At 40.0% G+C, this 23,246-nt stretch overlaps 3 protein-coding genes across 3 annotated transcripts; all 3 read right to left on the bottom strand.

Moving 5' to 3' along the window:
* Window positions 1-2,038: 2,038 nt before the first annotated feature.
* On the bottom strand, window positions 2,039-2,968 carry LOC134496866 (olfactory receptor 4D5-like). Its single transcript, XM_063302581.1, has one exon. It carries the CDS (start codon window positions 2,966-2,968, stop codon window positions 2,039-2,041), a length of 930 nt encoding a protein of 309 aa, XP_063158651.1.
* Window positions 2,969-11,225: 8,257 nt separating this feature from the next.
* On the bottom strand, window positions 11,226-13,829 carry LOC134496865 (olfactory receptor 4Q3-like). Its single transcript, XM_063302579.1, has 2 exons — window positions 13,808-13,829; window positions 11,226-12,175 (listed from the first exon to the last, which is right to left on the bottom strand). The coding sequence occupies exons 1-2, from the start codon at window positions 13,827-13,829 to the stop codon at window positions 11,226-11,228; spliced, it is 972 nt and encodes a 323-aa protein (XP_063158649.1).
* A 4,212-nt stretch (window positions 13,830-18,041) lies between these two features.
* LOC134496864 (olfactory receptor 4Q3-like) lies at window positions 18,042-23,036 on the bottom strand. Its single transcript, XM_063302578.1, has 2 exons — window positions 22,955-23,036; window positions 18,042-19,003 (listed from the first exon to the last, which is right to left on the bottom strand). Exons 1-2 carry the CDS (start codon window positions 23,034-23,036, stop codon window positions 18,042-18,044), a joined length of 1,044 nt encoding a protein of 347 aa, XP_063158648.1.
* Window positions 23,037-23,246: the final 210 nt, after the last annotated feature.

Raw genomic sequence — 23,246 nt, 5'->3', positions numbered from 1 at the left:
ACCACTCTAATTAAAAAAGACATAAAGAGCAAAGCTTCAGCCCTTATACAAATACAGTGCTAAAATTTGGTTTCATCGTGAAATGTATATCGGTTTTAATTTCTGAATCTCCCTCTGCCTAGGATATGAAATTTTCTCTTACGATTCCCTCTAAATTTAAAAAAACAACAACCCAGTTTTAAAAAGCAACCTTTAAAATTGTAAACCTATTTTACAATGTGTGGATTAGAAAAAGCATCTCAAGGCACCGGAGGTGCTTGGCCATGTCTGGATCGCTTGAGAAATAACCATAGATAGCCTTTAATTTTGCATAAAGAATAGTGAAATGTTCAGTTTGGTTGTCTCTCAGTCTCTCATATAGGAAATCTTAATTTCGGTATGTACCATTCCATATTATCTTAAGACTGTTTTTTAAAAAATTATCATTACTTTCTGTATATACCAAGTCAAATAAAACCTTTATTTTGGTCCTAGGCCAGCATCAAACAACATATATTTTTGTGTACCTTCCCTTGTACTCATGCATTTGTAGTCACAATGTTGCCTAACATAAACTTTGTGCTAGTACAACACAATTTGTACTAGCATACATAGTTTTTCCTTAGTATGCTACACTTTCATGCCAAATGTTTCCTACTATGTTCATTCTTGTTTTGTTTCTTGGAGATTTTGGGGGTATTTTCTTTTTGAAGAATTTCTTGCCAGCTACAGAGAACAGCAAATCTGAAGAGCAAATGAGGGGCCTCAACAGTACTGGTTTGAAAAAGAGAAATCAGATAAATTTACATTACCCTATAAACCAAATGTAGTTCTTCTCCGCCCCTAGATTTGTGAGGAGGTAACTCTTCTTCTTCTGAGACAGTCCAGAACAGAGCAGGGACAATACAACATACAGCCTTCTTTTCTGATCACCCCAAGAACATATACGCTCAACCCTGAGCTTTTCTTGCAGGTGGAGAACCATGTTAGTCTGTGGCGCCAAAAAAATCAGAAGGGGTCTGGTACCAGCTTTTCTAACAAATTTTATTCAAAGGCATACACTTTTATGAGATGTAGCTCCCTTCATCAGGTGCACAGAATGTCTAGATTGATGTAGGGTTTAAACTGGAATGAGGCAGGGTAAGAGGTGGGGGGTGGGAAAGGGAGGGGAAGACAGATTGACTAGGCAGATGCAGGTTACAAGTGAGACAGATTACCAGTACCTTATTGTAATGTGTTAAAACCCATTGTGTTGGTTGAGACCTTCTGAGACAGCCTGAAAGCTTTTGATGTGTTTTGGTTCAGCAATCTCTCACTCAGTGGTGTGGTTAAAGTCTTGCTTTTCCAAAATGGTCACTTCAGGGCCTGCCATAGATGTTCTGGGAGGTTGAAATGCTCTGACATTACCTTGCCCTTGTTTTGAGTCCTGACTTGTGTCCATTAATTATTTTGAGGAATGTTTATCCTATTCATTCTACATAGATTCCAGAGGGGCATTGCTGGCAGAGGATGACAACTAGATGTTCCCTCTCTCCCTGCCTCATCTCCATTTAAATCCTACATGATTCTAACCACTCTCACTATCTGATGAAGTGAGAGGAAGCTCACAAAAGCTTACACCTTCTGATAATTTTTTAAAGTCAGTAAAGGTGGTACTAGACTCCTGATTTCTTCACCTTTCCTCTCTTTCCAGATCTGCAGGTGGATGCAAATTGACTGGAACATGCTGGAAACACCATAGTTTTTCCATTTTTAACCCAAGAGAATAACTGAACAGAAAAAAAGATTAAGTGGCAAAAAATCAAGTGGAAAAATTAAGATGTTCAGGAACTAGAAACCAGACTGGATTCTTTAGCATTAATAGTAGAAGTTGGGATGGAACCTCCACAAATAGAAAGAAAATAACTTAGGTGGATCCCAATGACTTGGTATGACAAGTATTGGCTATTAACGCTCCCAAGATAGATAGATAGGTAGGTAGGTAGGTAGGTAGGTTGATTAGGTTACCAGCATTTAGTAATGATTAGGTCTTCCTTGAATGATAAGGACATGTCTAGAGTCAGGGACTTAATTTTCCTTGTCTTCCTTTGAGCTTTTCCAGAGCCATTTTGAAATCTTTGTTCCTCAAGGTGTAAATGAAAGGATTCAGGATGGGAGTGATGACAGTGTAGAGTATGGAAACTGCTTTATCCAAGGGAAAGCTGTAAAAGGGACGGGCATAAATGTAGATGCAAGGTCCAAAAATCAGAGTTACGACTATGATATGAGATGCACAGGTGGAAATAGCCTTGCTCTGGCCTGGTGCAGACTCTGCCCTGAGCTTGGCCAGGAGAATGGAGTATGACACAAGCAACACCACAAAACACATCAAGGTCACCAGACCACTGTTGGACACCATGAGTAACTCTACCATAAAGGTATTGGTGCAAGCCAGTTTGACCACCTGGGGCACATCACAGTAGAAATTATCCAGTTTATTGGGGCCACAAAATGGCAGTTGTCTGATGATGGCTACTTGTACAATGGAGTGGATAAAGCCACCAATCCAGGAGGCCCACACCAGTCCACCACACACGTTTGCATTCATGATGACTCCATAACGCAAGGGATGGAAGATGGCAACATAGCGGTCATAGGCCATGATGGTAAGAAGAAAGATCTTGATACCCCCAATAAAGTGGAAAAAGAAGATCTGGGAAAGACAGCCTCCATAAGTGATGGAACTAGTCCTTGACAGAAAGCCAGCCAACATTTTGGGGGCAGTTATGGATGAATAGCAGAAATCCAGGAAGGACAGGTTGCCCAAAAGGAAATACATAGGGTTATGGAGAATAGGCTCATAAGCCACAAGGCCCACAATCAACAGATTGCCAAGCACAGCAACACTATATACAACCAAGAAGAATGCAAAGAAGAATATCTTCAGCTCTGGATTAGTGGCCAGTCCAAGAAAGATAAATTCATTCACTGTAGTATTCTCTCCTTCCATCAGGTCTGTTCAGGCCTCACTTCTGGACTCTGCAGAAATTATATCAAAGTTGTGCATAATAAATGCCTTCTCTTTTCCTTTCCAATATTATGGACAAAATATGTTATTACCTGTTGAATACTATTTGATAGGATTGATTCAGGTCATAACAAGTCATTTGTGTACTGTATAACATTTATTTAGTGTATTATTAAATCTGAACCCCACCTTTCTGTTGGTAGAAGCACTCAAGGCGGCTTCCAGGAATTAAACAAAATAGAAAACCTAGCAATAAAATCAGGGCAATTTAAAAACAAACCATAAAAACTTAAACAAATATTGTTATTTTAGCAATTAACAATTAAAAGCAAGGCATCCCATCTCACTGTCCTTGGTTTTCCCCTTCCTCTCAACCTTTCACTTTTCCTTCATATATGGTTTTGCAATTCAGTCCTCGTTCATTCTTTCTAAACGGCTGAAGCAACCATGAGTTTCGTTCATACCAGTCACTCACATATACGTTCTACACATATCAATTCGTCACCCACTCATTCGTCCCTCCACCTCTTCTTGTATGCTGCACACACTTCTTAATTACCTCATTCTCACTCCAATCAACTTATTTTTATCTTTCTTCTGGCACACCCAACTCTCACTTCTGAATAACAAAGTGGGTAAAAGGAAGAGCTAATATACAGCCATTTTTATTTCATTTGACAACCATTCATTCTTTACCATGGAATACATACTATCCATTGCCTTAACGCTATCAAATCTCTTCCCAACACCAATTTTACAATATTAAAAATATTATACCAGTCTGGAACAATCAAGTCAATCATGCTTTTAGATTTACATTCATTCCTTTGCCATGTGAAGAAACTTATGCTTAAATCACAACCTGAAACAAATAGATCATTTTCTAAGTAGATACTCAAGCAACAGTCACTATTCCCATTCACTCTTGAATTTCAGAATGACTCTGTCACTTTTTCTGTATTCTTTAATCTTCTTCCCACCATTCATTCATGTCATCTGGATCACAGTCATTCAGAATGTTGCAATTTTTTCCTATAACTGACCTCTGGTTCCTTCATTATCACCATTCACTGGGGAGTATCATGCCACTATCCTCAATCTATGAATTCCTGCTTTAATATACAACCAAAATAATTAAGCTGATGCCAATTCATACTTTTTGACTTATATCTTAGCCCATTCATTCATAATTAAACCTGCAGAAGCTTTTACTTCCTGCCATGTATTTTTTAACTCCACTCCACAAGATCAGACTGCTTTTATTCAGATTTAGTCCTCTTTCCTTTAGTTCCACAGACAGGCCGTATATTTATTTCTGTTTTATTCATTTCATTGGCTAATTCATGCTCTTTATTCTTCTTATTTTCCAAGGTGTAATTGTCCATTTATTCTGGTCATCACCAGAGAGACCTATAGTTATTGACCCACATTGCCCATCATGGTTTTGGTCAATCAAGGCTTTCACACAACCCTTAAACAGTATAGAAAAGGTATAGACTGGGTTGAATCCATGCTACATACAACATTTCCTACTAACAATAAAGTCAGTTTGAACATTTTTGGCCATCATGCCAAAAGGGTAACCAAAGCTGAGTTTTATCCAACAATGCTCACACTACTCTATGCAAGCTAGCATTTCTAATACAGAGACTTCCTTGAAAGCCTTTTGCCCTCAACCCACCATTTAGGAAGTACGTGCAATGTACTGACATTCTCTGAAAGCTTGTTTGTAATCCACTTAGCAAAGTCGGAGATTCAGCTGGGTTGCAGACCAGACTGAATGTTCATACATACTTACACGATGCAGTCATCCACAGCATCATATCCTGTTTCAGTGCAGTGAAATGCTTGAATGTTATCTAAGCAATAATAACAATGCTGGATAAAGTTCTTACCACTCACACTCTTTAGCTTAACTGTCGTGAAAGCGGCATCCCCCCAAAGGGTCAGACTTGACTTGGTGCTTGCACAGGGGACCTTTCACCTTTTAAGGTAGTTCAGTGGATTGTTGGGACAATGTTATATGCATCCTAATTCCATCACTGAAGATTCACACTCAGTGTTACTTCTCTCTCCGCACATATGCTGCACCTTATTGTGAAAATAAATTATGTACAACTACAAATGAATACAATCAGGTATCTAGTATAATATCTTCATCTGCATTTGCATGTAACTGACTTTCAAAATGTGTTTGTAAGGAGAGGGAAGCAATATCCCAGTTGTTGTTGTTGGTGGTACATACACATGTCTCTTCCTTTTGTCTCCTTCCAACCACTCCTATGCTAATTTTCTCCAGTCTGGGCAACCTGCAGATACATCAGGACTGATCTGCCCAAAATTCCCCCACCAACATGTCCATTGCTGAGAATCAGGGAGCTAAAATCCACTCATCTAGTGGCAATATCTTGCTGACTATAGCTGATTTTTAAGAAATCTAAGTAGATCAACCCCGGTTAGTATTTTGATGGGAAGCCACCAGGAAATACTAGGGTTGTAGGCTAGACCAGGAAATCTCCTGTAAGAAAACAAATCATTGTTGTATATGTATAAATTGACTCAATTAAGTCTTTATCTTTTTTCTTAATTGCTTAATTAAGAGCTCCAAATGAGGATAATTGCAGACTAAATAGGTGCTATATGGCTTTGAATGGAATTCACCTGGTAACCCAGTTGGGATGTCCCTTCAGAACAACTTTCTTGCACATCCAGCCAGATTTCCTTGTATACCTAAGAGTAGAAGTGAATGGAGAGAAAGGGGAGAACATGTGGCAGACTGAGGAGTAATTACAGGAGGGTGGGAAGAATCTTCTGAGAAGATTAGGAACACCTAAGTGCTACCATTCCATTTTCACTGCCAGACCTGGCCCAGAACCACATTTTGCCTTGGCCTCTATTATTTTTGAAATACAGACATAAATGGTGACAGAAGATAAATATTTATTTATTTAATAAATTTATATGGCCGCCCAATTCACACACAATTACTCCAGGTGGCTTACAAAATTAAAATCCTTAGTGTAAATAAACCCATCCACCTCCCACCCCACCCCGGTGGCAGCTACAAACACAATCAAATCGGCCACTCGATCAGCTCTGTCTCAGCCTGGGGTCCACAGACCTGTTGACAGAACCACGTCTTTGGGACCTTTTGGAAAAGTAACAGGTAGGGGCCCATCTCATGTCTGGGGGAATGATAGATAGATAGATAGATAGATAGATAGATAGATAGATAGATAGATAGATAGATAGAGGAGAGAGAGAAGTGGGGGAGGGATATTTGCCATGCAGCACTTCAGGTTTGATCTCTCAAAACTACTTCCAAGTACATGGGAGTGCAGACATGGCACCTATCTGCAACCCTGTTAAACAGCTGCTGCATGACCCCAGGAAAAGATACAGCTGATATAAAGCATACAGACAAGGGCTATGTTCATGTTCCCACATGCTCCAAAGCACCTTATAGAGCTTGAATCTGAAGTACTGTGCAATCCAAATGTATTGCTCAATAGAGTTTAACCAATGTTTTCAGTTTCTTTGCTGTATTTGACCCAAGAATATATCAGGTTTCCCTGCAAAAAAAGTCCATTTTTGTACATCAAGGAAGCCTACCTTCAGTCTCCAGTTGATGCAAGAAAATGTTTTAATTTGCAAAGGAAGAATATATATATTTCAGTCTTCTTAGGAGCTATAGCATGGTAACTGGTACACCTGCTGGAGATGTTACAATTTAAGGAGTGCATGGCAGGATCCACATGTGTTCCAGCTTTCTTTTCAAAGCCCTACTAGAAGACTATAATCTCAACTTTTTGCAATCATTTGCCTTCACAGTCTTGGTAGTTTTCAGTCTAACCTGCACTGCCAAACACAGGAGTATCAAGCAGTTATATCTCTTAATCCCCCCATACCAGTCCTTGGTCTTCAACTGCCCTTCTGAGGTATTCACACTGCTGGAAATATACTAATCCAAATACAGCAGATGAAGCAGAATGAATCAAAGATATAATAAGGACTGATAATATGGAAACCCAGAGCTTTGTTGCAAAGGGAGTTATTAATGCAGGAAAGTGTACTGCTGATTTTTAACAATGACACGGAGCAAAATGCATCCAGAAATTCTCATGAGGATGAAGAGGGAGGAGGGTCAATGTCTTCCAACGGAACTGTAGAGGAGATGAGAAGATGGAATAATTTGAAAAACAGGAAAATGACACTTCTCTGTTGAACACTTTCACCAGTGTTTTACTATTCCCTTCTTTTTGTCCTCCCCATATATTAATGACAGGTTTTATCTAGCAGTGAAGGATACTATTCATGCAATCACTCAGATCTCTGGTATAAATAATGGGGAATGCTAGAGAAACCAGAAGACATGAAAACTTGCTTTGCAGGAGATACCACTCAACATTCCAGCTTGGTCTTAAACAAATGTATGCCTGTAATTTGAGGGTCATATTTGCCTGCCCTTTTATAAAATGGTTGACCTCTCTTGCTTTGGAAAAATACCATGAAATCTAGACCCATCCAGATCGGCATAAATGTGAGTGTACCGGGCAGGAATACTGGTTAAGAGTTTTTATGGCCTTTTCTACAGCCTCTGTTTAACTATTTAACGGAAGGTCTTTTTGGTGCCGCAGCAAAGAAAGATGTTGCTGATCCTCTTACTACTCCCAAGCTTACTAGATGGCCCAGGGCTTTTCTTCCTAGACCAAAAATGTGACTTTTGATCAGCCAGCAATTGGTGACAGATTCCTCTAAAATGTAACTGCACAACTTTGGAAGGCCAAGGACTGCGTTTCACCCATGAGTGACTTGCTTTGAAGAGGAGGCATACTTCCAAATTTGGATGGCTCCAGGAGAGAAACTAAAATTGTGCCTCATGGTGCATCTCTCCATGGTGCTTGGAGAGAAGTACTGTACCTTGAAGCAGGAGACAGAGAAGGGGAGTTTTCTACTTCTCATGTCACAATGCAGCTCTGCCACCAATGCTGGCCAGCCCCATTTCATGCTGATTCATATCTCTGGGGCAAAGATTGGCTCAGGGACCTGTTGGGTACTGGGGAGAGCCTGGCTGGAAAAAACACTTGTGCCACAGTTACTGCTGTGTTAGATGCCAATATTGAAAAAGTTCCATGGCTACCAAAATCCAGTTGTTCATATCTGTGGATAAAACTTCTCTTTACTAATTGTACCAAAAACAAACAAAAAACAATGCACTTCATTGAGAAGACATAGTCTGTTGCAAGCAATATTTGGCCTACCATTTCTCTTGGGAGATAAATTTGATCTTAATTTACATCAGAAAAGTCTTCCTTGAAAAATAGTAATAAAGTGACAGGGAAGTGTCCCTTTATCCTTCTATGCATATTTTTTTTTGGGGGGGGAAACCATACAATTGATTATATTGTTTAGGTCATTGTTGTTCTCTTTCTCTGTCCTGCAAGCTTTGATCTAGTGAACTCAAACTGCTTACCCATGTTCTTGTTTTTTGTTACAAGGCTTGTGATTGCAAATAGGAATGATTGTTGCAATTCCTCAAGAAATAAGCTTATGCCCTCAAAAGAAAAGGATGGATAATAATCATAATAATATTTCCCTAGGAGCCTTCTATGAGACAATAGTGGCCTCATATATGAAATGTATAGGGTTAGTCTTATACTTAGAAACTTCCAATGGTTTTCTTTTTCCTTTGCATCTTCTGTCCTCTTAGCATGCACAGACACACAGACACACACACACACATGCATACACATAAATATGATCAAGGATGAAACCATGGAATGGTTTCACAATGCCTTTCTTGGGGGGTAGCATTTGGAGTCCTCAGTCTGGAAACATGGAATGTCCCACTGCAGTGGTTTTGCTGTGGGCTCCATTGGTCAAATGACAAGTTCATATCGAATCTGGGACCTGTATGATTTCCACCCCTTCAGAACATTGGCATTGCCTATTTTAATATTCACTTTATGAAGCAGCATCTCATAATGTCATGCAAGCTAGGACTAAACCATAATAGTAGACCTTATTAGGAGGTCATTCTGATGACCTCTCCACTTTATTCTCTTGTTTCTACATATTCTTATCCTTTCAGCATTAGACCAGCTTTCCTACATTTTCTCACAAACCTGAGGCATAACACTGCATCTAGATCTAGCAAACGGTTATTTCAAAATGTCTAATTAAACTAAATATGGTGTCCTACCATGCCATTTTGCAAACCATCCAACCCACCAACCAGCCCACACCAGGTCATTTATCTGACCCTAAATATGAGTTTTCACTGCTGCTATACTGGTCAATTATTTGTACTTCATTCCTTTAATCATGTGTTTGCTTTATTTTAATTGAAAGGGGGCTGGTTTGATCTGCATGTTTCTCCAAGCGTAAGTAGTCAGAGAAGATGTAAAGAGATCAGACAATAAATATAACCCTTCCTTTCTTCTTGAATCCAAAGCTCTTCAGAGAATTGTTCCCAAGAGTGAAACCCAGGGCATTGACTTTAGTGCCATTGGTGATTCTAGTTATATTATCCTTTCAGACCTGGGCTGCTACATGAGATCCAGGACATTTACATCTTCAGTCTGCAACATTCTGTCATGGCTGGAGACCACTACAAGATGGCCAAACAGGGCTCAACTCTTCAGTGATTTTCAACCTGCCATCTGGAGTAGCTAGTTTGCCCCTGAAGCCAGCCCCTTTAGAATGTTGCCTTGAAGGCATCCCCCAAGTGAAGCATTATGAAGTAGTCACAGTGGTTGTCTCCACAGGCAACTATCAAGTTACTCACAATGCATATCTCTGAGGTCTCCTTCAGAGCAATGCCTATACAGTGGGTACTATTTTACCAGTAAGCAAGGCAATTGCATTATAATCTGTGCCAGGGTTAAGGTATACAGATGAGGATATGTCTTTCCTACATCTCAAACCCTCTTGGGCTGCCCTAGTATCCAGAAAAGAGGCAAGCAGCACAACCCATTAAAGGCTATCAATAGAGAGGCTGCTAGAACCAACCCCATGGCTAAGATGAACTTGTATTTGGAGGAAAAAATTATACTTCAAGGTTTGGCTTATCAGTTAATGATAAAGAAATACTATGCTGGTCTATGACTATAATATAGATTGGATGTGATTGATAAAGAAATTCTTATCATTATCTCTATGAAGGACTTGTGAAGGTGATATGTTAGAAGGCATATTCAGGGTTTAATGCAGTCTTTCCTTGCCTTGGTGCTCACATTTGCAAAAATCACATATCTTGATGATCTGTTTTTATTAAGAGAAGAAGACAATCCTAAAACATTCATCACCTACCTTGTCTCATGTCTTTTGAAAGAGTACATCTATTAGGAATTTGTATTAACATGTTTCTTTTTCAAGCTTCCCAGCAGCACTTTGTGGAATAAATTTAAATATGTGGATTAAGATCTGCCTCAGAGATCCTATGTGCCCTATAAATAGCTTAGTTTAACATGTAGTCATGTTTGCTCTAGTGATTAAATGTTGGATTAGAAGCAGGGAAACAGGAGCCAGCAGGGTGACCTTGAGCCAATCACTCTCAGCTCTAGGAAGAAGGCAGTGGTAAATGACTTCTGAAAACATTGCCAGGGAAACTCCATGGACTTGCCCATAAAGTCACCAGGAGTCAAAACTGATTTGATCTGGAGGCACATGTGCGCACGGGCACAGGCACACACACACACACACACACAACATCATGAGAAACAGGGCCTTTGGGGCAGTGGCTCCATAGTTATGGAATGCCCTTCCAGTGGAATTATCTTTGGCCTCTAGGGCGAAGCATCTTCTGAAAGGTTTGTTAGAGTCAAATCTCAACCCCACTTCATGGGTCTGAAGTCTCTTCTTGGCATATGTGAACATATGAATATTATACATTTAAGTAAAAGTGAGTGATACCGCCTTACTGAATAATTGTTATTAAGCTATCATTTGAAAAACCAGATAATTCTAGATACATACCAATATTGTGATTAAGTATAAATAAAAATTGTTTAAAAACTTGCAGTGACTTTCAGCAAAAAAACCTATTCGTGAATAATCTCCTCTGAAATTATTGAATCTACTCTGTCCAAGGGAGTCCAGAGAAGTCTGGGTTGGCAATGCTGCGTGTTTATTTGCATAAAGAAATACTCACCTACAGAATTCAGAGAAGATGACAAAACTGAGCCACTACCACCCCTCCCCACCCAAGGCTTTGTTATCCAGTTATTCATATGCTTTTTTATGTTGTGCAACAATGGGAGAAAACGCATTTCTTCTGCACTCGGCCCATAGCCTCCCTCATATCTCGATTTCTTAAGGTGTATATAATAGGGTTGAGTAGAGGAGTGATTACTGTATAGAATATGGAAGCCATCATGTCCACACTGGTGCTAAACAGGGGGACAAGATACACAAAAAGACATGGTACAAAAATGAGGCTGACCACTGTCAAGTGAGAGCTACAGGTGTACAGAGCCTTCCATCCACTCTCTCTGAAGCGGCCTTGAAGTGCGCTCAGGATGATGCCATAGGAGACCAGCAAGGTGACGAAACAAACCAGGGAGAGCAGGCCACTATTGGCCACCATGACTATCTCAGTGACACGGGTGTCAACACAAGCCAGTTTGACTACCTGTGGAACATCACAAAAGAAATTGTCCAGTTCATTAGGCCCACAGAATGGCAGCCGCAGGACCAGGAACAGCTGGCTGGCAGAGTGGAGGAGGCCTCCAGCCCAACAGAAACACAGAAGTCTAATGCAGCGTGGGCGGTTCATCTTGATTGTATAAGTGAGTGGGTGACAAATGGCCACATACCGATCATAAGCCATGAGGGTAAGAAGGAGCATCTCTGAACCTCCAAGGAAGTGTAGGAAAAAAAGTTGTGTCATACAGCCCCCAAATGAGATGGTCCTGCCACAGGTGATCAGGTCTGTTGCCACCTTGGGAACAACCACTGAACCCAAGGCAGTATCAATCATGGACAAATTGGCTAAGAAAAAGTACATGGGCAACTTTAGAAGGCGTGGATCTATATGCACTGTCAATATAATGAGGATGTTACCCAATAAAATGGCAGTGTAGCACATCATGACGAGGACAAATAGAAGGACCTGGATATATCGAGATCTGGAAAGACCCAGGAAGACAAATTCTGTGACTGTGGAGGCATTCATGGGGATGACAGGACCTTGCAAGGAGAAACAAGAGTTGTTTAGCTTTGCAGCTTTCAACACCTTCTTCTATTAATCAGTGACAGCATGAAACAATGAACCAATGGTACTCTTTAGATGTGAATGAAAGTAATGTGAACACATGGTGCTATGTAATGAAAGACAAACAATGTTTACTTAAATATTTATTGCATGAGAGTTATTGTTGGCCCCTCAAGTTCTGCTCCAAGTTAGATCCCAGAGGCCTGAGCTACAATGCCCCAGTAGTAAGGGATGTTGGATATTGTAGTTCTTCAATGTCTGGAAGCCTATACATTCTTTACAACAAAATAGGGAAGAATCCAGAACTTCCACTGAAATGCAGAGAAAATTCTCAACTCCCCCTCCATCCAATACGTTTATTTATTAATTCCATTTTCATAATGACAGAATCAAGAGGAATCCTTCCATATATAGCTTATGAATCCCAATATTTTACTATGGAGATCACATAATCTCATTTAAATTTCTTCTACTAAACTGGAAGAAAAGAAAATGAGAAATATCTAGTCGTCAGATAAATCTCTCCACCAGTACATTAGACATCTATAGAGGTATAAAAATGTAATAGTGCTATCAGTGGTAATACCCAAAGATATGTGCACTGGTATGTTCTAAATGTAAAAACAGGGATGTCTAGCATTTAAAGGATTCCTTAACAATCTAAGGATATCTAGACACAGATAAGGTGGTACTTCACAAGAAAGAAAGAAGGAATCACTGTTAAGTGCAGACAAGTTACGACTTCTTGTATCCAGTCAAGGTCAAAGCCGTAATTCTTTGCCAGAATCTCCCAATTCCATGGAAAATAGTCAGTAATGCTTTTTGGTTTGTTTGTTTTTTGCATTTTTGTAACCAACTTCTCAGAATTTTTCAAGGGACAAATCACAGTCCTTTAAAATAGCTTATATCCACTTGTCTGGGAGCAATACTTCCCAAGAAAATTACTTACATTGAAGTAAATGTGTGTACAACAAGGAACTCTGTGTAATATGAGAAAACAGTCTAACTTTTGACATAATCTTGAAACCTTGGTCCCAGGGACAGCCAGCTACTACTGGCCAGGAGACCAAAGGTATAAGAGCCAAGATCGTTGTAGTAATTAATTAAAGCAGATGTGTAGTGCAGTGCAAATTGTACAGATGACTGGTCAGAGCTCAGCACCATGTGTTTGGGGAATTACTCTCTAGTAAAGTTTGCATATGTTTGCGGTGTAAAAAGAGCTACTTAGACAAAGCTGTGATGTATAGGACAGACAGACAGAGACAGAGTGATAGAGAGATGATACATAGATAGATGATGGATGGATGGATGGATGGATGGATGGATGGATGGATAGAGAGAGAGAGAGAGAGAAGAGGGAGGGAGGGAGGGAGGGAACAGATTTTTTACAAGTCACAGACAGAATTCCACAAGCTACTCAAGGGTCTGCTTTCCCATTTATTTCTGTCATCAGCATCCAAATTTGCCATGCTTCCTTCCCTCCCTCCCTCCTTCCTGGGTTTCACTGGATTTTAAGTCAGTAATCCATTTCCATGCTATTGGAATGAGAGCAGCTTGTTCTCTCCCCATTAACACATAGGCAACTGAATCCCCAAAATCTCATTTACTCCACCAAACAATGTAGGACATCTACCCCCTAAACCCCCATCCCTGACAACAGAAAAAAAAAAACCCACACAAAAAAACATACACATACTGTATATGGATGGGAGGGCAGTCTGACTGTGACATCTGTCACCCCATTGATCGCCAAGGTTGATTTGGCTGATCTGGCTGGATAGGTGGGTGTCTCCTTCCTCCCTCACCGCACCATGTGCATCCCTTCCAAAGCTGTGTGCTCAGTGGAAGAGGATGACCATCCCAGATAGAAGGAGGGCACCAATCTTTGGTCAAGGGAATATGATAGCTGTACTCCCCTGCTAGAAACTACGAACAAGCTCAAAAAACATACACATATACAAAAATTACCATATATCCCAATGCCATCTTAGATCTCTTCACCAAGTAGAAGCACAGAACAGTACTTTGGTATTCCTAAGTCCATAACTAAGAACAGCTTTAAGCCATCCCTCTATCAGGATTGTTAACTCTCCGTGTCTCATATCCAAGAGATCAGTCCACTTCTTATTCTCAAATCTGTATAGTTAGCCTGCCTTACAATATATTTAGGGTTGTGATCCCTTGAGTGATAAGGAAAATTGATTAAGGAAGTTGAAAAGGAAAGAATAAAAGAAGGGGAGAGTGTTTGAATAAAAATATCAAATGTCTGTGTAACAAGACTGTCCCTGAGTTGCAGCATAATGTCAAGAAGCTAATTACCCAAGATACCATCAAGTAGGAAATACAGAAACAGAACCTACAAATCCTTATTCTCAGCTTCTTCAAGCCACCTTCCCAAAATAGAATAGAGTCTGATTTGGACATGCACTCTGTTTTCATCAAAACAGATGTCAAAATGCCCTCAAAATCTCTCAAACTAGAATGAGTAGCACTTCTTTGTTCATTGTTGACCTAACTTCCAAAAACTTACTCTCCTTCTGAACTCAATACAGACCCACATTACCTGTTCATTCTAATTGCTTAGACAGACCTCTGAGACAGTATAACAGTAAAACCTACAGGTAGGTGTCTGGAGAAGTATATAATTACCTTTTTCTGTTTGTAAAATCAACCACTCAGTCTGACAAAGGAATGACTCCTACTCCTTCTGCCAAGAAGCACAGATGAAATATTCAGTGGCCTGTTATCATGCCTTTGGGAAAGTGGTCTTATGAGGCCATTCCCAAGTTCCCAGTCAGGAGAGATAATTGTGGAAGCAAAAGGAGATATTCTTGTGGCAGAGAAATCAGACTTTAATATATTTTATTTTTTTCTAATGGCCACAGTTATGGTCTGTAATTGAATGATAATGACAATTTTGAGATGAGGCCTAACCTGGTACAATGGTTAAGAGGTTTGACTAGGATTCTAGTCGACACTCATGGAGGTTCACTAGGTGACTTTGGGCCAGCCATTCTCTCTCTGCCCAAGATTCTTCACTGAGTTGTTATTTGGGGGGAAAATAGGCAGGAGAGAGCACTATGTTGCCTTGTGCCCCTATACCAACAAAGGGAGCATATAAATCTAATAAGTAAATGAAGATGGTGTGTCCCTTTTGCCTCCTGTGCTGTATGTTTAAAAGGGGTGAATTAGTTATAACTCAGAGAGGCTTGCTAATGTAGTTATTGCAATGAGGGGACAATGGCAGCCCTATAGATAATAATACAGAACTCTGCTATCTATTCTGTTCAGAAAGCATGTTGAATAATCAGGGATGTGTCACAGATTTTGCGTCTCTTCTTTGTGGGAATTACTGAGCTCCATTCCAACCCAGTCCACAATAACGGAAAATCAAAATGGAAGACCACTATTGCAAATCATTTCTAAGCAAAATATGGAGTAACTCCCTTCCTTCCTTCCTTCCTTCCTTCCTTCCTTCCTTCCTTCCTTCCTTCCTTCCTTCCTTCCTTCCTTCCTTCCTTCCTTCTTCAAAGATTATAGAAATGTTTGAAAGGAATATGCTTGACTTCTTACATTTTCAAAGCAATTTGGCCCATGTTCTTTGTCCCAAATCAGTTGTGCATCATGGTCATCAATATTGTGGAGGGGTAACATGCGTCTGGGCTTTTAAAAGTCCATTCCCTTGAAAGCAGGACATTTGGCTTGGAAAATATCAATTCCGCATGTATTCATATCTATTTATGCTATATTGTTTTGAGACTGATGTACATTGGGATTAAATTACAGAAGCCTTTCCCCATCAATGTTCTGCTGTAATGAATTTGGCATGTGCCTACTGGCTAAGCAAGTCAGAGAGAATATAGCCCACTCGCAATGTTAAGAGGGATCCGTTCTCCTTTCCTTTCCAATTTGGACAAAAGCAAAGGGAGGAATTTCTCTTATCAAAAATATAATCATTGCATGGCCAAATCAAAGTAGTGACTTGGTCACCTTGCATTCACCACATAATCTGTCCTTGGTTGTCCTTGCTGAAAGTAGAACCTTTTCTCCATTCTGCATTCATGCATTAGTTCACACATACGATCAAGCCATTATGTTACTTTTTGTTTTTGGCTTCCATATAGGAATCAATTCACTATGTTTTATGAGGACTTAGACCAATATGGGAACCAACATCTAAAAGAAACTATGGCTTATCATGATGAGTGAACACAGCCATTCTACATGAGGAGCACCTGCCTTAAGAAGACTCATAGTGCCCAAACATGTTGTATTTCTAATCAATATAAATTACTTTTCTGAGTATAAGTCCAGCCACTTGCCCTATAATATAAAATATTAATTTGGTGGTTGTAAAATGGAGGAAGGAGTTTCCTCAATGTTATATGCCAATTCTTTCAGAAAAGGCCAAAACAATATAAGCCGTTTTCTATGTATCATTTCATCCTTATGACTTTTCTGAGATCTAAGCTAAGCTAAGCCAAGTGGTTCCTGGCACTGGGACAGATTCCAAACAAAGAATTGAGCCCAACAATTGCTGGCTCTACTCCAATGTTCAAACCACTAGAGGCTTGACAATGACCCTGAAGTCCTCATTATTCTGGCCTCCTGCTATACAAATGAGGTTAATGAGATTTTGAGTTCAAGAATATCAGGAAGTCTCCTATATCCTTCTTATATTGTTTTTTTCGTGGATTCAGTGAGGCCCAATATGTAGTTGTGAGCTGTTGAATCTGCACAACAGTGTAGTTAAAAAGGTTAGTAGAAGTCCTAGTGGCTGTATTAACAAAGTATACTGTACATCGACCTTGCTGAGGCTTGTTGGTTTAGTGTATTGGGGAACCCAGACTCACTAGTGAGTTTTTCAGCATACTGTGGAGACCCCGAAAATGGTTCAGCATCAAAAGTAAGCCTATTGTACAAATGTAGCCCATGACTTTGCATTTCTCAGAGATCTGGCTCTTGGAAATCTATCCCATAATGACAGGGAAAGGCATGGTGCTTTAGTCTACATTCTTTTGTACTGACCAAAACTTACAACCAATGACATTGGGATGACCCCAGGATTGGTGGGGCCAAAATGTTGGGGCCAAATTCTTCCATTTGGGGTAATTTGTGTGTGTGGGGAGAGTTTAATGAGAAAATAGGTGACTTTAGCCTTGGTACCCACACTGACCTATAAACTTTACCCCCAAAATAGCTACTTCTTTGCAGTCATTCATATATGTATATATGTATACGGTATATGTATATACTGTATATATTGACTTATTCCATATCTACTTACTGTATTCTTTATTTGAGTATTTGATTCTAATTCACAAAGGACTTACAGTGGCTAATCCCTCAAGGTCTCAAGGAACAATGGCTGAAGCATCTTCAAAGCGTAAGGCACTGATGTTACCAGTAACAACAGAACACAAATGTCCCTCAAGGGGATATTTACTTCCAGACACTGGGCCAAGATCATATAGGTGTGATTTGTGCTTTTGAGTTTGGTATACAGTGCCTAGATTATTACATTATGATAATTATAATACTGTTTTTGATTGATTAACAGAGGTTTATTATATTGTTCTTGTTAGCTGCCCAGAGTTCATATGTAAGATGGGCAGCCATATAAATTTTCTAAATAAACAAACAAACATACATACATAAATATATACATACATACATTGGCTCTGAAAGAGTTGGCCCTGCTCTACCTGGGGGACTCTAGTGACCTTAGATGGGGACTTGGGCAAGTAGGCTGAACACCTCTGCCATTACTCCTCTAAGGGTAAGAAGAATTATTCCTGCAAAGGTGATCTCTGAAATCACAAAGGATTTTGAAGCATCCACTCATATTTTTCCATTCTTCTGAGGCCAATGGGAAAAAATTAATTTCTTCTTCACACGGCGCATTGCCTCCTTCATTTCCTGATTTCTTAGAGAATATATCATAGGGTTAAAGAAAGGAGTGATTGTGGTATAAAATACAGAAGCTACCTTGTCCAAACTGGAGCTAAAGATAGGGACAAGGTACACAAAGAGGCAAGGCAGAAAGAAAAGGCTGACCACTGTCAAGTGAGAGCTACAGGTGTACAGAGCCTTCCCTCCACTCTCTCTGAAGCGGCCTTGAAGTGCACTCAGGATGATGCCATAGGAGACCAGCAAGATGATGAAACAAACCAGGGAGAGCAGACCACTATTGGCCACCATGAGTACCTCAGTGACACGGGTGTCAACACAAGCCAGTTTGACTACCTGTGGAACATCACAAAAGAAATTGTCCAGTTCATCTGGCCCACAGAACGGCAGCCCCAGGACCAGGAACAGCTGGCTGGCAGAGTGGAGGAGGCCTCCAGCCCAACAGAAACACAGGAGTCTAATACAGCATGGGCGGTTCATTGTGGTAGTATATGTCAGTGGATGGCAAATGGCCACATAGCGATCATAAGCCATGAGGGTTAGGAGGAGCATCTCTGACCCTCCAAAGAAGTGTAGGAAAAAGAGCTGGGACATACAGCCCCCAAATGAGATGGTCCTGCCACAGGTGATCAGGTCTGTTGCCACCTTGGGAACAACCACTGAGCCCAAGGCAGTATCAAGGATGGATAAATTAGCTAAGAAAAAATACATGGGTGAGATTAGAAGGCATGGATCTATATGCACAGTCAATACTATGAGGAGGTTGCCCAACAGAATGGCAGCATAGCATGTCATGACCAGGACAGAGAGAAGGAGCTGGATGGGTCGAGATCCGGAAAGACCCAGGAAGACAAATTCTGTGACTGTGGAGGCATTCATGAAGGTGACAGGACCTTACAAAGAGAAAAGAGAGTTATTTAGTTTTGCCGCTTTCAGCACCTTCTCCTAATAATCAGTGGCAACATGGTACAATGAACAATGGTACTCTTTAGGTTTGAGTTGAAGAGATCCCTGGTGCCATGTAATGCAAAGAGAAGTAATGTTAATTTGAATATCTATCACAAGACAGAACTTAAAATACTTAGAGGTGGCACTTCAGGTTCTGCTCCATTTTAGATCACAGAGGCCTGAGTTACCATGCCCCAGTGGATGCTGGGTACTGTAGTTCCGCAATATTTGGAGAGCTACCAATTCCCTCCTGGAGAAAAGCCAGACCTTTCACTGAACTACAGAGCAAATTTTCAACTCCCTCCATATATTTATTTATTACTCTATTCCATTTTCACAGGACCTTGCAAAGAGAAAAGAGAGTTATTTAGCTTTGCCACTTTCAGCACCTTTTCCTACTAATCAGTAGTAGGAGGGTACAATGAATGGTACAATGAATAATGTGTTCTTTAGGTTTGAATAAAAATAAAGTGAACCCATTGTGCCAAAGAATAAAAAAGTAGTAATATTAACTTCAATATCTATTACAGGCTGGCCCTCCTGGTTCTCCTCCATTTTAGATCACAGAGGCCTGAGTTACCATGGCCCAGTGGATGCTGGGTACTGTAGCTCTGTAATATTTAGAGGGCTACCATTTCTCCACTGGGAATGGAGCTATAACTTTCATTGAGCTGGAGATCAAATTCCAGCTCCCTCCCCACCCACTATATTGTTTTATTAATCTATATCATTTACATGGCGACAGAATCAGAAAGAATCCTTTCATATTTAGCTTAGGAAGCACATTTTTCTGAAGAGATCACATCATGTAAGTTGCCTCTGCCAAACGTAGAATGATGAAAATGAGAATTATCCAGATATCTCCTGAAACTCTTCCAGCCAGTATTTCAGAGATCTCTAGAAGCTTAAAAATAAATACTACTAGTAGTAGTAGTATTAGCAGCAGTAATAGTCCAAGGTACACGCACTGATATGATCTAAATATAAGAAGCAGGGAAATCGAGCATAAAAACAAACCCTGAACCATTAAGGAACAGCCAGTCAAGGAGAAGGAATCTACTCATGGTGCACCACTTTAGGATGGCAGGGAATGAATTTCCATACGCAACCACATCCATCCAAGGCACAAGTCTTTACCCCCTGAATTCTGAGGTTCCATGAAAAACAGTCAGTGGGACACAGGTACGCCTTTCTGCTGTTGTCTAACCTACTTCTCAGGATTTCTCAAGGGGACAATTACAACACTTCAAAACAGTCCATATCCACTGAAGAAAGTGACTTAATTTCAGTAAATGTGTGCACTTTAAATAACTCTAGATGATCAGAGAAATTAATCTAACTTTTGACTTGACTGAACTTAATCCTGAAAACCTGATCCTACACCAAAACTGTTACTACTGACCAGGAGACAAATGGAGTATAAGAGATTTAAGTACTCACTAATTATGGCAAATAATTTTCAGAGTCTTGTAAAATGTGTAGTGCTGTGCAATTGTACACAACTTGGCTTGGGCAATTATTCTCTGGCAGTCAACTAGGCAATGCTAATGCATACACATGCAAACATGCCTTGTCTAGCTGAACTGTGTATCTCTATCTCATCTGTCTGTCTGTCTGTCTATCTGTCATCTATCTATGTATAACTCACAGACAGAATTCTGTGACCCACCATGCACTAAACAGACTTCTTGTTTGCTTCTAAAGCTACTCTAGATTTTATGTTAGCAATCCATGTCACTGCTATTAGGAGAGCACCCTGTCCCCTCCCCATTTACACATAAGCAACACAATTCCCACAGTCTCACCAATTTCACACAATATAAGACACCTACAACCTACATTTCATACAAAAAAATGTAGCATATCCATCACCCCCATTTTAGATCTCTTCACCAAAGAGAAGTATTTCCTATCTTTTAGCAGATATATTTTTTTAAAAATCCCCTTCCCTTCCTTTCCCCTTCCTTCCTTTCTTCCTCTTTACCTTATTTAACTTTCTTTAATTGCCATTTCAATGTATATTTAATATATTTTATGTACAGTATATATTCACATGTTGGTCAAAGACCGTCATAAAGGTTTACCTACTTACCTACCTATCTAGACATCATCACCCTTCATATTCTCGATCTGTATTGCTAGCTAGCCTCAGCTACAATGCTTTTTGGATTGTGCTCCCATGAGCAATAAAGTAAATAAATAAAGGAATGTCCAGAAGGAAAAAAATAAAAGAAGAGGGGAGTATTTGACAAAAATAAAGATGTCTGTATAACAAGAGTGCCCTACCATCCCAGTGAAATGGCAAGGAAGTAAGCACCCAAGATAGTATCAAGTAGGAAATATAAAAATAGAACCTACAAATCCTAATTCTCAACTTTCCCAATCACCTATCCAAAATAGAGTAGATCCTCCTTTGGACTTGAGCTGTTCTATCTTTTTCTCAGTGACTTGTCAACATGACCTCAAAAACTCTCAAACTGACCTCTAAAATCAATCAGCAGCTATCCTTTGCTCACCTACCTTCTAAAAAACTCTTCCCTTTCTGAAGCCAAGTGGAAGAGATCCATATTACCTGTTCACTCCAAGATGGAATAAAGGTAACACCTATAGGTTAACATCTGGAGAAGTTCACCATTACCTTTTTCTCTTTGGAAAAGCAACCAAACTATCAAAGGAAAGAGACCTATTTCTCATTCTTCCAGTGTACCAAGAAACACATAAGAAATATTTCAGTGGCCTGTTGTTATACCTTTGGGAGACATTCTTATGAGGCCACTCCCAGGTGCCCAATCAGGAGAGAGAATTGCAAAAGCAAAAGGAGATATCGTTGAAGAAAGAGATCAGCCTTTTACATGTTTTTCTCTAATATGCACCATTACAGCCTATGCCATGTACAAAGCAGTGAAAGATGATGATGATGATGATGATGATGATGATGATGATGATGATGATGATAGTGTGGGATAGTGGTTAATGAGGTTGAAAAGGGGGACGGGGACCCAAGTTCCAGTTTATCTTCAACCATGGAAGCTGATTGGGTGACTTTGGAGTATTCTTTCCAAAAACCCCAACCTACTTCCTAGAGTTGCTTTTGATTGGTTGAAAAATATGGGGGAGTACTTGAGGTCCTGTACAAAAAAAGTGGGATACAAATCTAATAAATAAATAAATAGATGGTGGTGGTGGTGGTGAGCCCCTTTTGTTTCCTGTGTTGCAGGATGAAATGGAAGTTAAGTAGTGAGACATTGGAGAGGCTTGCTGAATTATTGCGATGAAATGACAACAGAAACCCTTCAGATACCATGATACTGAACTCTGTCCTCCATCATGCTCAGAAAGTATATGTAATATTCAGGGAGGTGTCACAGATTTTGCTCCTCTGTGTCTGCAGCAATCACTGAGCTCCATTTTAATCTAGTTCACACTGATGGAAAATCAAGGCAGAAGACCACGACTGCAAAGCATTACTAACTAAAAAATAGACTTATTCCTTCCTTCCTTCCTTCCTTCCTTCCTTCCTTCCTTCCTTCCTTCCTTCCTTCCTTCCTTCCTTCCTTTGTCAAAGAGGATGGAAACACCTGAAGGCATTATACTGAGCCCACAATATACTGAGCCCATATACAAGTAGTCCTTGCTTAATGACCACAATTGGGACCAGAAGTTTGGTCGCTAAGCAATGTGGTCATTAAGCAAAACTGACCTGATTTTAGGACCATTTTTGTGGCAGTTATTAAACAAATCGCTGCGGGCGTTAAGCAAATCCTGCAGTTGTTAAGCGAATCATGGGATTCCCCATTGATTTTGCTTGCCAGAAGTCAGGTAGAAAGGTAGAAAATGGTGATCACATGACCATAGGATGATGCAATTATTGTAAATGCAAACTGGTTGCTAAGCACCTGAATCACACTCGTGTGACTTTGGGGACACTGCAATGGCCATAAGTGTGAGGACCAGTTGCAAGTTGGGTTTTAGTGCCATCGTAAGTCTGAACTGTTGCTAAATGAATGGTCATTAAGTGAGGAGTACCTGTATAGGAAATAATAAAAGGAGGGAGAGTATTAAAATAAACAATTCAGATGTTTATGTAGCAAGAGTGCCCCACCATCCCAGCGTAATGGCAAGAAGCTAATTACCCAGTAGGAAACTAGTAATCCTTATTCTCAGCTTTCTCAAACCACCCTCGTCGCT

This window comes from Candoia aspera, chromosome 4 (assembly GCF_035149785.1).
Source record: "Candoia aspera isolate rCanAsp1 chromosome 4, rCanAsp1.hap2, whole genome shotgun sequence".
Lineage (NCBI taxonomy): Eukaryota > Metazoa > Chordata > Lepidosauria > Squamata > Boidae > Candoia > Candoia aspera.
Note: the sequence above shows the minus strand (reverse complement) of the source record. Positions and strands in the feature narration are given on the sequence as shown.

Bases quoted from the DNA above. Each gene is read 5' to 3' on its own strand.
- LOC134496866 (XM_063302581.1), bottom strand. From the start codon at position 2,968: ATGGAAGGAGAGAATACTACAGTGAATGAATTTATCTTTCTTGGACTG.
- LOC134496865 (XM_063302579.1), bottom strand. From the start codon at position 13,829: ATGTCCTACATTGTTTGGTGGA. The intron at 12,176-13,807 runs GTAAATGAGATT...TCTCCTTGCAAG, and splicing joins GTCCTACATTGTTTGGTGGA to GTCCTGTCATCCCCATGAAT.
- LOC134496864 (XM_063302578.1), bottom strand. From the start codon at position 23,036: ATGGCACTAAAACCCAACTTGCAACTGGTCCTCACACTTATGGCCATT. The intron at 19,004-22,954 runs GTGCTTAGCAAC...TCTCTTTGTAAG, and splicing joins GTCACACGAGTGTGATTCAG to GTCCTGTCACCTTCATGAAT.